Raw genomic sequence first — 17,059 nt, forward strand, 5'->3', positions numbered from 1 at the left:
CAGTCCCCTGCTACCATTCCTGCAAGGGTCTGTTTTTTCCCAACCGGGATCACTTGTATGCAGCCTGCATACAGGGGGTCGCATTGAGGAACCTAGAATTGGGGCAGCAGAGAGAGTAAATCCGGCCCTGAGGGTCTCTATACCTGTTGGCTGGGAATGTTGGCTGGGAAGCAATTGATTGATTGTCACACGGGGTATGTGCATGGCTCCCGGTTGTCAGTCGCCGCGTACACGCCCACCAGTGGCCAGCAGATCGCCGAGTCGGGATAGCGCCACGGCACAGCACTGAGATGATGGTGCCAATGCATATTAAACACCCAGTGACTGGCAGCTGGGAAAGCCCGGATACGGCTGGTTTCCAGTCTGCGGGGATGGGATTTAGGGATCAGCCTTCTGTGTTTGAAGACAGATATGAGTCAATCCCGCAGTGCCGGGGGGAGCACCGAACTGTACATTTCAAACGGAATATCCACCATACATGGAAAACATTCATCAGCCCACGGAGACAGCCGGCTTCCCACAACCTGCTCCAATTAATCACACGTGTCCCTCCCGGATAACGGCAGAGAAGCTGCGATATGCATAAATCCCCCTTCAAGTCCTCCTTATACTGGAGCATTAGGGCCCTTCAACGGCTCTGAGACTATGAACTGCCATCCCGCCACGGCTCTGAGACTATGAACTGCCATCCCGCCACGGCTCTGAGACTATGAACTGCCATCCCACCACGGCTCTAAGACTATGAACTGCCATCCCTCCACTGCTCTGAGACTATGAACTGCCATCCCATCCCCGGCTCTGAGACTATGAACTGCCATCACACCATGGGTCTAAGACTATGAACTTCCTTCACACCCCGGCTCTGAGACTATGAACTGCCATCACACCACAGCCCTGAGACTATGAACTGCCATCACACCACAGCCCTGAGACTATGAACTGCCATCCCACCACAGCCCTGAGACTATGAACTATCATCCCACCACAGCTTTGAGACTATCAACTGCCATCCCACCATGGCTCAGAGACTATGAACTGCCATCACACCATGGCTCTGAGACTATGAACTGCCATCACACCACGGCTCTAAGACTATGAACTGCCATCCCGCCACGGCTCTGAGACTATGAACTGCCATCCCATCCCCGGCTCTGAGACTATGAACTGCCATCACACCATGGGTCTAAGACTATGAACTTCCTTCACACCCCGGCTCTGAGACTATGAACTGCCATCACACCACAGCCCTGAGACTATGAACTATCATCCCACCACAGCTTTGAGACTATTGACTGCCATCCCACCATGGCTCAGAGACTATGAACTGCCATCCCGCCACGGCTCTAAGACTATGAACTGCCATCCCGCCACGGCTCTAAGACTATGAACTGCCATCCCGCCACGGCTCTAAGACTATGAACTGCCATCCCGCCACGGCTCTAAGACTATGAACTGCCATCCCGCCACGGCTCTAAGACTATGAACTGCCATCCCGCCACGGCTCTAAGACTATGAACTGCCATCCCGCCACGGCTCTAAGACTATGAACTGCCATCCCGCCACGGCTCTAAGACTATGAACTGCCATCCCGCCACGGCTCTAAGACTATGAACTGCCATCCCGCCACGGCTCTAAGACTATGAACTGCCATCCCGCCACGGCTCTAAGACTATGAACTGCCATCCCGCCACGGCTCTAAGACTATGAACTGCCATCCCGCCACGGCTCTAAGACTATGAACTGCCATCCCGCCACGGCTCTAAGACTATGAACTGCCATCCCGCCACGGCTCTAAGACTATGAACTGCCATCCCGCCACGGCTCTAAGACTATGAACTGCCATCCCGCCACGGCTCTAAGACTATGAACTGCCATCCCGCCACGGCTCTAAGACTATGAACTGCCATCCCGCCACGGCTCTAAGACTATGAACTGCCATCCCGCCACGGCTCTAAGACTATGAACTGCCATCCCGCCACGGCTCTAAGACTATGAACTGCCATCCCGCCACGGCTCTAAGACTATGAACTGCCATCCCGCCACGGCTCTAAGACTATGAACTGCCATCCCGCCACGGCTCTAAGACTATGAACTGCCATCCCGCCACGGCTCTGAGACTATGAACTGCCATCCCACCACGGCTCTCAGATTATGCTTTTTTTAATGATTTCAGAGGTGCGCTCTGCAGAGCCACGTTGGAACTGATGTCCTCTTGCCCACCTGTTGCTTTGGAACATACACTGAGTCCTGTGCATAGGAAATAAAAGGCCTTGAGCAGACATGGAGACGTCCATTATCTCTACAGCCAGGCCAGGTACACGTGTGACACGTCGGAGGACCCCAGGCCACCCATGGACATGATCGTAGTCCCGATCCACAGCCATCCAGGGGGGAACTGACTCTGAATCTGATGCACGGAGGAATGTTTAGCAGCAAATTTGATGTGGGAAGTATGGTGTTAATTAAAGAGAACCTGCCTGCCCTGGAGTGATGTCAGAGATCCACAGAACGGTGGCCTGTAATCCGCACGTCGTTGGCATGGAACTGGATGTCCCACAAAGCACATACATGTCCCATCTGCTCACAGCAATGCAGAGAGCCGATAATTGGTACCAGCGTCACGAGGAGAACGCCGCTCCGCTCCCGCTGCCCGGAGGGGAAAAATTAATGAGATCTACAATTACGTAAGAACATTATTTCACTTCCACAGCTCACTTCCTACACAGATCTCTCCCGGAAACAAAACAAAACAGGCCAGCCGCATGCTGCCTTATATACAATGCTTCATCCTCGTTACCACAACACGCTGCTAACAGCAACACAACATGAAAGGCCGGGGTGACAACGCAGGAGCAAGACTGGGAGACAGGGACAGAGCGTTGTCACCCTAAAGCAGAAAGTGCCGGGACAATGAGCTCCATGGAGGGTCACCAGGGATTATTTTAATGATAGCTGCAGATTTGCACATATTGATAATGGCTTTGAAAATGACACGGGAAAGCTTCTATTATTGATTGCGACTGGATTGTCTGGTCACATGACAGACGGACTTTATTCAAACATGGACGATTTCCATTTACACCTTGGACAGCCCACCTGCTGAAATGACCAAATATGACCCCTAGTATTGATCTTCTGAACCTGACTGCCAAGCTGAATCCAGATACTAAACGTCTGCATGGTCCTTAAGGTTGACCTCCAGTCTTCCCTCCAATCTTTTATCTGACTTCCGTGCTCTCCTTCAGTCTTCTATCTGACCTCCGTGCTCTCCTTCAGTCTTCTATCTGACCTCCGTCCTCCCCTTCAGTCTACTATCTGACCTCCGTCCTCCTTTGGCTCCTCTCCTCTTCCTCTGATGTCTCTCCTCATTCTTCTATGTGACCCCCGTCCTTCCCTTCAGTCTTCCATCTGACCTCCGTCCTTCCCTTCAGTCTACTATCTGACCTCCGTCCTTCCCTTCAGTCTACTAGCTGACCTCCATCCTTCCCTTCAGTCTTCTATCTGACCTCCGTCCTTCCCTTCAGTCTTCTATCTGACCTCCGTCCTTCCCTTCAGTCTTCTATCTGACCTCCGTCCTTCCCTTCAGTCTACTAGCTGACCTCCGTCCTTCCCTTCAGTCTTCTATCTGACCTCCGTCCTTCCCTTCAGTCTTCTATCTGACCTCCGTCCTTCCCTTCAGTCTTCTATCTGACCTCCGTCCTTCCCTTCAGTCTACTAGCTGACCTCCATCCTTCCCTTCAGTCTTCTATATGACCTCCGTCCTTCTCTTCATTCTTCTATCTGACCTCCGTCCTTCTCCTTATTCTTCTATCTGACCTCCGTCCTTCCCTTAAGTCTTCTATCTGACCTCCGTCCTTCCCTTCAGTCTTCTATCTGACCACCATCCTTCCCTTCAGTCTTCTGTCTGACCTCCGTCCTTCCCTTCAGTCTTGCACAGTTGTACCGGCTCCTCTCCTCTTCCTCTGATGTCACTGCACACTGGGAGCTTCTCACAATGTGCATTAGAAGCTGCAGCAAGTCAGATAGAGCTCTGCCTCATTTCCTGGCTGGAGGACGTCCAACATCATCTAGTAGTTTCCCCCCCAGCCTGTCCCTATTTGTTCTTTCAATCATGGAGGCTTAACATTGCATGAGGGTGTTACCCATGCAAATACAGTCAGCCTAGGAGCACCCACTGGCTGATGGCCACCCATCAAGCATCAATTCTGATATTTGCATAACTCCTCCCAAGAGCCAGCCCTCTAATTGTATCAGGACTGAGGGCTCTTGAGAGCAGAACTGGAGCAGGGTGGTGTGATGTTTTCAGGAAGCTAGGGAAAGCACCCCTCCCACCAGCCATGAGGAATCGGCCGCCTGCTGCTGGTCGCCTGCGATGGTCAGAGGTGATAATGGATAATGTGCGTGACCCGGGCCTGTCACACCTCCGCCACCCAGGACTGAAATCTCAGACACAATCGCCTCAGTATCATGACAAGTCGGCACCTTCCCAGATTCCCATGGTAACTATCTTTCCATAGTCAGCGCTCTGTCACACTAGACTTCCCATGGCTAGCTGCTGCAGTATACACGGCGTCTATGGAGGAGGCACTCTGGCGCTGCTCAGCCAATCACAGCCTTCGGTTATGATCCCGCGTTCAGTCCCTGACGCAGGTTTATCGCATTTATAAAACGTATTGAGCGCCTTAGATTACCTGATGCAACCTCAGTCTCCCAGATTTCCATAGTCTGGTGGGAAATCCCGCACACTGTAACATTAGTCATCGTTACAATATGGTTAGTGTTACATTCGCCGCCACCGACTGGTAAATATTTGCTGTTTTTTACCACTTTTAAACACTTGCTGTTTTTAACCACTTCCCGTCCCCGCCATGTTGAAGTTGGATAGTCGCTGTGATAATTTGACTGACAATTACTCCGTCATGCAGCCCTGGACACATATAGAGGTCCGAAAATGCCCCCAGAATTGTTTTGTTTAGGACATATAGTGTAGCAGGAGGAGTGCAGGGGTCAGGATTATGTAATGAACAGAACAGTTTTGGATAACAGTGGTCAGGAGTTAGTGCCCCCTTATAGTGGTGGCCCTTGGTGAGTGCCACCTTATAGTAGCACACAGTGGTAAATGCCACCTTATGGTAGTAGTTGTTGGTGAGTGCCACCTTATGGTGGTGGTCGGTGGTGTGTCCCCTTATGGTGGTGGTCAGTGGTGAGCGCCCCTTATGGTGGTGGTCAGCGGTGAGCGCCCCCTTATGGTGGTAGTGAGTACCTCCTTATGGTGATCAGTGGTGAGTTCCATCTTATGGTGGTGGTCAGTGGTGAGTTCCATCTTATGGTGTTGGTCAGTGCTGAGTTCCATCTCATGGTGTTGGTCAGTGCTGAGTTCCGTCTCATGGTGGTGGTGAGTTCTATCTCATGGTGGTGGCCAGTGGTGATAGTGCCTTCTTATGGTGGTGGTCAGTGGTGAGTTCCATCTTATGGTGGTGGTCAGTGGTGATAGTGCCTTCTTATGGTGGTGGTCAGTGGTGAGTTCCATCTTATGGTGGTGGTCAGTGGTGAGTTCCATCTTATGGTGTTGGTCAGTGCTGAGTTGCATCTTATGGTAGTGGTCATTGGTGAGTTCTGTCTCATGGTGGTGGTCAGTGGTGAGTTGCATCTTATGGTGGTGGTCAGGGGTGAGTTCCGTCTCATGGTGGTGGTCAGTGGTGAGTTCCAGCTCATGTTGTTGGTCAGTGGTGAGTTCCATCTCATGGTGTTGGTCAGTGCTGAGTTCCATCTCATGGTGTTGGTCAGTGCTGAGTTCCATCTTATGGTGGTGGTCAGTGCTGAGTTCCATCTTATGGTGGTGGTCAGTGCTGAGTTCCATCTTATGGTGGTGGTCTGTGTTGAATGCCCAATATAAGGGCCCACTTCATGATCAATGTAAGTGGGCATTTCACCACTGACCACAAATATACCCGGAGATTGTAGAATCATAAGCACCCCGGTACCTGCAATCCCCGTCCCTGTAATGGAGGCCTGGCCCTGCAATAGGCCTTCTTTCACCTCTACATATTCCAGTAACTATTCTCGACCAATCAGATCTCAGTTCCCACCTTCGTCCGCCCTCACCGGTGACACATGCATTCCATGGATGGCTTCTCGTTGCTCTGCTTTACTAAACAAGCCGCCAGTCGCTCTACAAATCCCACTCAGTGGAGTTATGTAAAGTCACGTCAGGAATTACTGCCAGCGACGATCCAGAAATATCCGCCATAAGGAAGGCGCAAGGCAGCCGTTTTCATCATTCTCTAAACTCAATAATTGCCCTTATTTTGCTAATCCTCTTCTGTCATCAGCAGAAAGGAGGAGGGGGATTAGCCGCGGAACCGCCGTTATTAAGCTCCGAGAGCCATTAAACCCGACACTAATATTCAAAATAAAACTTTTAATGGTGTTTAAGTCCACCTTAATCACGCACTTTAAACAAGGCCGCCGTGTGTCATTTTCCATCGGATTTTTATGATTTGTTTCCACGCCACTAAGTGCGCAATACGGCGGATGTATCAACTGTCGCATTTCGAGCCTCGCCCCGGGGGGGGCACGTTTTATCTCTGCCGCACAGGAAGGGAACCGGTTTGAGAGGGAACCGGTTTTAGTTTGTGATCGGCATAAGGTAGAACTCCAGCCAAAAATGTACAGATGAAGAAAGAACGGCTCGTTAATAGATCAAATAAGGGACCGGCTTTTGTTGCAATGTTCACCTTCAGTCCAGTATTCTGCTAGATGTCCTTAGTCTGCATCATTCAACCCGCTTCCTCTGAGCCCAGGTGGTCCTGGACCAGCTCCCAGCCTGTGACTGGACAGTAAAAGGAGAAGCAGCACAAGAATGAGATAATCTCTCTGTCACTCGGCTCTGTCCTGTGCCTAGGCACTCCTGATATCAATGCACTTCCTGGGCCTACGCACTCCTGATATCAGTGCCCTTCCTGGGCCTACGCACTCCTGATATCAGTGCGCTTCCTGTGTCTAGGCACTCCTGATATCAGTGCGCTTCCTGTGCCTTTACCCCCACATTTGGGGTGAGATCTGGCAATGTCGCTAATGAACTGCCTAATGTTCTCCTTGCTGGAGAGGAAGCTGTACCTGAGGACCTGCAGTGCAAGGAGGATACCCCTGCTTCTGCCTCATCCATTCTGTGGATCTTCCTCAACCTCTATCATTACCCCACCCATCATCAAAGGGGCAACCATGACATGAGAAACCAAATCCCTGACTTTACCAACATGGCCACCTCCACACAGAGACACAGTGCAAAACAAGGCATGGTAATGGGGAAACGATTGTCTGCAGGGAGACCACAGGCAGTACTGGTGACAAGTCCTTTGTCCTCTGCTTGACTGTTTTGGGTCAGGTAGAAGACAAAGCAGGTCAAATGCAGGTTAGAAGGAGGTCTAGCTGCAGGTCAAGTGCGCCTGGTAATGAATTCTGAATATTCCCGGAAGCATCTCACAGTGACTCCATCAACAAAAGCCCAGAGCCCATGGACAGAAGGCCAGAGCCCATCAACACAAGCCCAGAGCACATGGACAGAAGCCAAGAGCCCATCAACACAAGCCCAGAGCACATGGGCATAAGCCCAGAGCCCATCAACAAAAGCTCAGAGCCCATGGACACAAGCCTAGAGCCCATCAACAAAAGCCCAGAGCCCATCGACACAAGCCAAGAGCCCAAGGACAAAAGCCTAGAGCCCATCGACACAAGCCAAAAGACAATCAACAAAAGCCCAGAGCCCGTTGACACAAGCCATGAGCCCATCAACACAAGCCCAGAGCCCATGGACACAAGCTTAGAGCCCATGGACACAAGCCCAGAGTCCATCAACAAAAGCCCAGAACTCATTGACACAGACCCTTTAGAGCTCAGCTGACCCCCTCCCATGTCCACCCTGTCCCTTCTCCTATGCTGGTGAGCCCCACGCTTGCACTGGCTGGGAGGACAGACGCTGAGCTGGGTGATGCCGCTCCGGCACTTTTGTGTCTTTCGAACCATCGGAGGGGCATGGATGCAGCTCACTTCCAGCTCTACAGTAATCATCAGCACAAATGTACGTCACTAAAATTCAATGAGCCAATCCGAGGAGAGTTATCAGTCAGCCAGAAAGAGCGACGAGCGGGAGCCAGCGAGGAGGGCAGGCGGCATCTCATCCACAGACTATTACCAGGCAAAATTCTCCGTACAGCCAGTAGGAAATGCCGGATCAGTCAGGTGCAAAGACAACACACCACGCCAGAAACCGAAAGACCACTTAAAGGGGAACTACAGTGTGCTCAGGGAGTACAAATTGATAATGTTCACATTTTATGCCGCTTATTTACAAATCAATTCCAATGTAGGTCTGTAGATTCTGCTTCCAGCAGCCTGAGTGCTGAGACAAAACCAATCTGCCACCGAGATTCTGTGGCTTTCTGTCTGTCTAAGCAGACTGATAGACTTGCATTGACGGAGAGTAAAGGTGAAGCCCAAGCGCTGCGCAGCACTAGCAGGAAGCAGAATCTGCAAGTGTAACACGGTGATACGACTTCCTCCTCGTACAGATAAAGAGTTACAAACAATTCATAAGATAACACAACGCGCTGATACATTTATTCCCATCTAAAATTCACATAACTATATAAAATGATACAGTACACACAAGACAGCGTCATTGAGAACAGACGACTTTGTGGTTGTGGCACCATCTGTACTGACCAGTGCCAAACCTGCTTTGATGAGAGCCAGTGACACGAAACAATACTGCCGACCCATCAGAGTTTTGGTACGGCAAAGGCTGCGTGATGGATTGAAGAACCCCAACGAAGAAGTAGCGCTGTCACTCGGCATGCTCAATTCCCCATGTATCTGCAATAATTCAGCAGCCAGGCAACAGTACTGTTCCACTACCATCTCCCCGCAGGAGTTTTCATAGGAGCACATAGAGAACAAGGTCAGCCACCACACTCTCTCTGTCCCCAACATTCAGGAGCCACACTAACTCTGTCCCCAACATTCAGCAAACGCACTAATTCTGTCCTCAACATTCAGGAGCCACACCAACTCTGTCCACAACATTCAGCAAACGCACTAATTCTGTCCTCAACATTCAGGAGCCACACCAACTCTGTCCGCAGCACTGAACCAACATACTAACTCTGTCCCCAACATTAAACCACTACACCATCTCTGTCCCCAACATTCAACCACTACACCATCTCTGTCCCCAACATTCAACCACTACACCATCTCTGTCCCTAACACTGAACCAACATACTAACTCTGTCCCCAGCTTTTAACCACCACGCTAACTCTGCCCCCAACATTGAACCACCACGCTAACTCTGACCCCAGCATTTAGCCACCACGTTAGCTCTGCCCCCAGCATTTAGCCACCACGTTAGCTCTGCCCCCAGCATTTAGCCACCACGTTAGCTCTGCCCCCAACATTTAGCCACCACGTTAGCTCTGCCCCCAACACGTTAGCTCTGCCCCCAGCATTTAGCCACCACGTTAGCTCTGCCCCCAACATTTAGCCACCACGTTAGCTCTGCCCCCAACATTGAACCACCACACTAACTCCATCTTGAACATTGAGGAGCAACACCAACTCTGTCCCTAACACTGAACCAACATACTAACTCTGTCCCCAGCACTTAGTCACCACACTCTCTCTGTCCCCAACATTCAGCTACCATGCTAACTCTGTCCCCAACATGGAATCACCACACTAACTCTGTCTGCAACATTCAGAAAAACACTATGGGTGTTATGCACTAAAGAGCGGAAGGATATAGTGGTAGGTTTAGCCGTAGGCCGAAGCAGACCGTTCTCCCCCACTAATGTATATAAATATTTTTTTTTTAAATGGTGCGGGGTCCCCCTCCCAATTCTTACCAGTCCCTTTAGGTCTGGTAGGAATGTAAGAAGAGACCCCCAGAGTTAAAAAAGAAAAGTGTGTGGGGTTCCCCCCAAAAGTCATACTTTAGGTCTGGTAGCAATTTTAAGGGGGAAACCCCACCGCCAAAAAATGGGGGGAAAACGTGGTGTCCTTCCTTAAATTCCAAACTAGACCCTTAATTTGGGCAACTAGACCCTTAACGAGCAACCGCCACCCCCCTCCATGCGCCTTACCAAGGAGGGTGCTTTTCCAGAATAACTGAGTCGAATACTGCACAGCAGCATTCGGCTAATCAACCACCACACTCACTCTGTCCCCATCATTTAGTCCCCTCACTTTCTCTGTCCCTAACGTTCAGGAGCCACACTCACTCTGTCCCCATCATTTAGTCCCCTCACTTTCTCTGTCCCTAACGTTCAGGAGCCACACTCACTCTGTCCCCATCATTTAGTCCCCAAACTTTCTCTGTCCCCAACATTCAGTTACCATGTTAACTTTGTCCCCAACATGGAACCACCACACTAACTCTGTCCCCAACATACAGCCCAACACTAAGTCTGTCCCTAAGTTTCAACCACCACACTAACTCTATCCCCAACATTCACCCACCATGCTAACTCTGCCCCCGACATTCAGTCCCCACACTCTCTCTCTGTCCCCAAAATTTACCCTCCTCAATCCCTTGTTGTCCTTAACTTCCCCAGTAATCCCAGTTGGTTGAATGTCATCCTCTGAATGTTCTCACAGAGGTTCCATGCACCACCCTAATTACGCCCCTGTTTAGAGGGGACAGTAATGGGGGCATTTCCTGTCTAATTCTAAGGAACACCTTAGAACTTAGAAAGCAGAGTTTCTCCCCCGATATCTGATCGATATCACCGACATTAGAGCAGTCTGCCCAGAATTGGTGTTATTTCCGACACATTGAGCTGTAATTATTGGGCACTTTATGCCTCATCGGCCCGGCCTCATTAGAGAACGGCGCTGTCACTCTGCGCAGTATACAGACGGAGACAAAATCTCCCACTTAATAGAGCGTAAAATATCCCCAGCTGAGGTCCCAGTGCTGCGTCAGGCTCTCGTGGACGCACGGCGGACCGACACGTGTGCCAACTAAAAAAATCAAGATCGTCTGAGGGGAAAGCTGTCAAAATATCAGACCACCCAAAACGAATGTCTATAGAGGGGCGGCATGTCGGGCAACTTCAGCCACAGCGTAGGGTCTGTGTGCCCACATGGTCCACCATCGGACCGATCCACTAAAAGGCGAATCGAGGTTGGACGTCCTTTGTTGGCCTGATGTCACGGGCTGAGATTTTTTTCAACTAAAATTGCAAAAATGTTCCCACTCGGATGATGTCCAAAGCAGACTTTTTTTGCACATGCAACATGGATGTGCAAACATACGACCTTATGAACTGACGTGCCAAAAGTGTGCACAGCTCAAACTATATTGGCAGACGAATGTTCCTTACATTGGTGATCAGTAGGAACAACGCTCTTTTCATTGGTGGCTAATCGGCGGGCTATACATCCGACTGCCAATACTACCTGAAAGATTGGCCCTCGTGCCACTCTGTATCCTCACATTTCCTGTCACCACTTCCAGGGTTGTTGGAGGTGCAAGAGAAGCCCCCTCCTCAACTTGGTCTTCACCAGGTATGTGACAGGGTCAGAATGGCACCCGGCTAAAAAAAAAAAAAAAGTACCATTGGCTTTAGACAGCTGGCTCTGCCAAGTCCATGACCCCGGAACTATGCCGGCAGCATCAAATGGTAGGTTGTTTAGCTCAAGGAACCCTAGCAGAAGAACCCTCACAAGGCACCATCAAATGGGAGGACAATAAACTTAAGGAACCCCAGAGGAAGCCTAGCACAACCTTATGCAGGCACCATCAAATGGGAGGTCACTCAACCTAAGGAACCCTAGTGGAACTCTAGCACAACCCTTACCAGGCACCATCAAATGGGTGGTCAGTCAGCTCAAGGAACCCTAGCTGAACCTTATGCAGGTACTATCAAATGGGAGGACAATCAACTTGAGGAACCCTAGCACAGCCCTATGGAGGCACCATCAAATGGGATGTCAATCAACTTAAGGAACCCTAGCACAGCCCTATGGAGGCACCATGAAATGGGAGGTCAATCAACTTAAGGAACCCTAGAGGAACCCTATGCAGGCACCATCAAATAGGAGGACAATCAACTTAAGGAACCCTAGAGGAACCCTATGCAGGGACCATCAAATAGGAGGACAATCAGCTCAAGGAACCCCTAGCAGATCTCTAGGGTTCCATGGACCCCAGGTTGACAATAGGCTAAAAAAAAAAAAAAAGTACCATTGGCTTTAGACAGCTGGCTCTGCCAAGTCCATGACCCCGGAACTATGCCGGCAGCATCAAATGGTAGGTTGTTTAGCTCAAGGAACCCTAGCAGAAGAACCCTCACAAGGCACCATCAAATGGGAGGACAATAAACTTAAGGAACCCCAGAGGAAGCCTAGCACAACCTTATGCAGGCACCATCAAATGGGAGGTCACTCAACCTAAGGAACCCTAGTGGAACTCTAGCACAACCCTTACCAGGCACCATCAAATGGGTGGTCAGTCAGCTCAAGGAACCCTAGCTGAACCTTATGCAGGTACTATCAAATGGGAGGACAATCAACTTGAGGAACCCTAGCACAGCCCTATGGAGGCACCATCAAATGGGATGTCAATCAACTTAAGGAACCCTAGCACAGCCCTATGGAGGCACCATGAAATGGGAGGTCAATCAACTTAAGGAACCCTAGAGGAACCCTATGCAGGCACCATCAAATAGGAGGACAATCAACTTAAGGAACCCTAGAGGAACCCTATGCAGGGACCATCAAATAGGAGGACAATCAGCTCAAGGAACCCCTAGCAGATCTCTAGGGTTCCATGGACCCCAGGTTGACAATGGCCGGTCTACAGACTGGAACAGAGACACGCAATGATTGGCGCACACCAAGGGTACAGAACACCACCCTCTCTTCCAGCTCCTACACCTTGGTTCCGGGTTTTGAAGCTGCAGGTATTAGTCTGAGCTTGTAGATGCTTCAGGAACATGTGACGCCAGCAGAAAAAATGTCAAATATTGGAAGACGTCGCTGTTCTGCAAAAGGTCTTCACCGTCACATTCCTTCCTCCTCTGCCAAAATATTCCTAAATGTCAGCGACTCCGCCGTTACTCTATATCAACCCACCAGAATTAAAGGGAAAGACTAGAGGAGGTCCATAGTATATTGTGAGCTAATACTGAGGCCAATCGCCTTACGGATCCATTCTGTGCTAATAGAGGCAAGAACGAACGTTCTTAAATATGTTTTCTTTTCAGGTCGAATGTATACTTCAGAAGTTTGTGTCTCTGCCCCTCCCACAATGGTGAGATTCCCCCCAGTAGTTTGTGTCTCTGCCCCTCCCACAATGGTGAGATTTCCTCCAGTAGTTGTGTCTCTGCTCCTCCCACAATGGTGAGATTTCCTCCTGGAGTTTGTGTCTCTGCCCCTCCCACAATGGTGAGGTTTCCCCCAGTAGTTTGTGTCTCTGCCCCTCCCACAATGGTGAGATTCCCCCCAGTAGTTTGTGTCTCTGCCCCTCCCACAATGGTGAGATTTCCCACCAGTAGTTTGTGTCTCTGCTCCTCCCACAATGGTGAGATTTCCCCCCAGTAGTTTGTGTCTCTGCCCCTCCCACAATGGTGAGATTTCCTCCCAGTAGTTTGTGTCTCTGCCCCTCCCACAATGGTGAGATTTCCCCCCAGTAGTGTCTTTGCCCCTCCTACAATATAAATCCCATCATGCCTTTCTCCGGGGAGTCACGCCTGTACATATCCTCGAATATGGTGCTCAGCGAGGGAGACATGTACACGAGATGATCTGTGAGGGATGGGGGATGGGAAGTTCTTTTCAGGGGGTAAGGTTCACTTTAAGACTTAAAGGGTCTCCTCCACGGAAATGGCGTCCACATATGACAGACGTACATCTCAGGTAAGGTAAATCAGCCGTCATCCGTTACCCAGCATCCCGTCTCTCTCACCCGTCGGCTCCAATGTCTCAGTGAAGCTCCCCCCATAGCCGTAGTGCCGCTGATCGAGCCGCCAGCGCCGCCTATGAATCAATCGAGCGAAGCGGGGCGCTGCACGGAACATGGCGGGAACGCTCCCCGTCGCTCTCTCTCCGGGCATCACTGCGGATACACGTGTGCCTGGAATACAGATCAGATCGGCATGTCAGCCGTCTAATCCGCCCGGATGATCCGTCTGAGCGCCAATCATCTCCGGGCTGAGCGCGGATCAGGGGAAATCCCCCGCCGTGAATTTGGCGCACTTCACGAGCGATGGCCGCCGCACCCTACCGCCATTGGTCCGCTCTGGTCGCGTTTGATATCCAAAGTTGAATTTGCCGGAGAATTTCCCGTCCGTGTCGCCTCTCTGCGCAGGAGATTGTACAGATTGTAATGTGTGTGCTGAGCCTTAGCCTGGGTTCACACCTATGGAGGGGACTGCATGCTCCATTCACAGGGATAAAGATCGTTCTGTCCAGCCATGTGACTCCTTCCTCTCATCTCATTGGCTGACGAGAACTGTCACTCTGTGAATGGGGCCTGTAATGTCATTAGTCTTATCTCGGCAGCAGAGCTGACTCTACAGATGCGGGGTTCATCAAAATATGGGACAGCAAAGGAGCGCCATGGTGAAAAAGGAGCATCGAGATTCAACTTCTAGGTGAATGTTACAAATGTTACAATCAGAGGAAACTGAGGATTCCCCCTTAAAGGGCCAGAACCCCCAACAACATCCACTTAAAGGGCCCCCACATGATGATGGTGAAATCATGGGAGGAAGAGTTCTCCATATGGCTCTACGCACACAATCCAGTACCAACCATGGCGGATCACCTGACCATGGCGGATCACCTGACCATGGCGGATCACCTGACCATGGCAGCCACGCTCCAGGACGAGGTAGGCTCCTTCCTAGAAATGGAATCCCCCGCACAGATTTTACCGCCGACTTCTGGCACACAGAGGGGTGAAGCAGACTGCCGAGGTGTCATCCTAATCCCCGGAATGTCCCTGGGAATGAATACGGACAGCCGGCGGTCATGTGATCGGTCATGTGGAGGAAGAGACATGGCGGCCTGTGAGAAAGATAGACCGCTGTCGCCGCCATCAGAACGCAGAGTGAGAGACGTCTACCCTCCTCCGTCTTCACCGAATATAGAAGGAGGAAGTGCCGGTGTCACCGCCATCCCCGTCCTCCATTTTGGGATATAAGAAAGCGTTCTGCGTCCCCCGCCATTCCCGCCCTCCTACAGCGCTGCCGCCAGCAGTACACACCGGATGTAGGGGGGGGACCAATGATACCATGTGAGCGTGCCGCATGCCGCCATGTTTTCCTGCGTCAGGGACGTCCATGTGTACTGGATGGACGCGCTGGGGGAGGGGGAGGAGCGTCCACTATCACCTGTCCCAGCATGCTCTGCTCATTAACCCCTTTCTAACCACACACATGAGAGAGACAGCCAAGATGAAACCCCCCCCAGTATAGAGATGTGACCCCGATATTAACCCCTTCCTCCCCAGAGTATAGACATGTGACACGATATTAACCCCTGCCTCCCCATAGTATGAACATGTGACCCGATATTAACCCCTTCCTCCCCACAATATAAACATACGACCATATATTAACCCCTTCCTCCCCACAGTATGATCATGTGACCCGATTTTAGCCCCCCCACAGTATAAACATGCGACCTGATATTAACCTCTTCCTCCCCACAGTATGAACATGTGATCCGATATTAACCCCTCCCCCCACAATATAAACATGTGACCCAATATTAACCCCTTCATCCCCACAGTATGAACATGTGACCCGATATTAACCCCTTCCTCCCCACAGTATGAACATGTGACCAGATATTAACCCCTTCCTCCCCGCAGTATGAACATGTAACCCGATATTAACCCCTTCCCCCCACAATATAAACATGTGACCCGATATTAACCCCTTTATCCCCACAGTATAAACATGTGACCCCATATTAACCCCTTCCTCCCCACAATATAAACATGTGACCCGATATTAACCCCTTTATCCCCACAGTATAAACATGTGACCCCATATTAACCCCTTCCTCCCCACAATATAAACATGTGACCCGATATTAACCCCTTTATCCCCACAGTATAAACATGTGACCCCATATTAACCCCTTCCTCCCCACAATATAAACATGTGACCCCATATTAACCCCTTTATCCCGACAGTATAAACATGTGACCCGATATTAACCCCTTCCTCCCCCACAATATAAACATGTGACCCGATATTAACCCCTCCCCCCCACAATATAAACATGTGACCCGATATTAACCCCTTCCTTGGTACACACATACCATGCGGGCGGACATGTTACCTCACATTAACCCCTTCCTATCTGTACAAACACACACAGATTAACCATCTCCTAACCACACATACCGAGGGTTGGCGGAACACAGATTAACCCTTTCCTCTCTCCACAGATATTGGGCAAACGTGTGACAGAGGATGGAGATGTCACCCCTTTATTAACCCTCTCCTCCCCATACACACTGAGGATGAGGATGTCACCCCTCTATTAACCCTCTCCTCTCCATACACACTGAGGATGAGGATGTCATCCCTCTATTAACCCTCTCCTCTCCATACACACTGAGGATGAGGATGTCACCCCTCTATTAACCCTCTCCTCCCCATATACACAGAGGATGAGGATGTCACCCCTCTATTAACCCTCTCCTCCCCATACACACTGAGGATGAGGATGTCACCCCTCTATTAACCCTCTCCTCTCCATACACACTGAGGATGAGGATGAGGGTGGTCACAGTCCATATTAACCCTTTCCTCTCAGAATGAACACGTGACCTCCCACATTAACCCTTTCTCAGCAACAGGCAAAAGGTAATTGATGGACCGAATTAACCCTTTCCTCCCCCACACAGAGGATGGTGATCTCCCTTCCCCCCGAGACACACAGAGGATGGGGATGGTGTTACCTCTCTGCCATCTTCCCGTCTCCTCTCGGGTCCCGGGGATTAGGATGGCGGATGGAGGGGTCGGGCGGAGGTTGCCATGA

At 50.6% G+C, this 17,059-nt stretch overlaps 1 protein-coding gene across 1 annotated transcript in view; it reads right to left on the reverse strand.

Moving 5' to 3' along the window:
- ARHGAP39 (Rho GTPase activating protein 39) overlaps positions 1 to 17,050 on the reverse strand; it is a 122,074-nt gene extending 105,024 nt beyond the window's left edge. Inside the window, exon 1 of the mRNA XM_018571262.1 lies at positions 16,980 to 17,050. Coding sequence (XP_018426764.1) covers positions 16,980 to 16,990 — 11 coding nt within the window. The 5' untranslated portion in view covers positions 16,991 to 17,050. The remainder of the gene's footprint in view (positions 1 to 16,979) is intronic.
- Positions 17,051 to 17,059: the final 9 nt, after the last annotated feature.

This window comes from Nanorana parkeri, unplaced genomic scaffold, assembly GCF_000935625.1.
Source record: "Nanorana parkeri isolate BGI_ZX_2015 unplaced genomic scaffold, ASM93562v1 scaffold1717, whole genome shotgun sequence".
NCBI lineage: Eukaryota > Metazoa > Chordata > Amphibia > Anura > Dicroglossidae > Nanorana > Nanorana parkeri.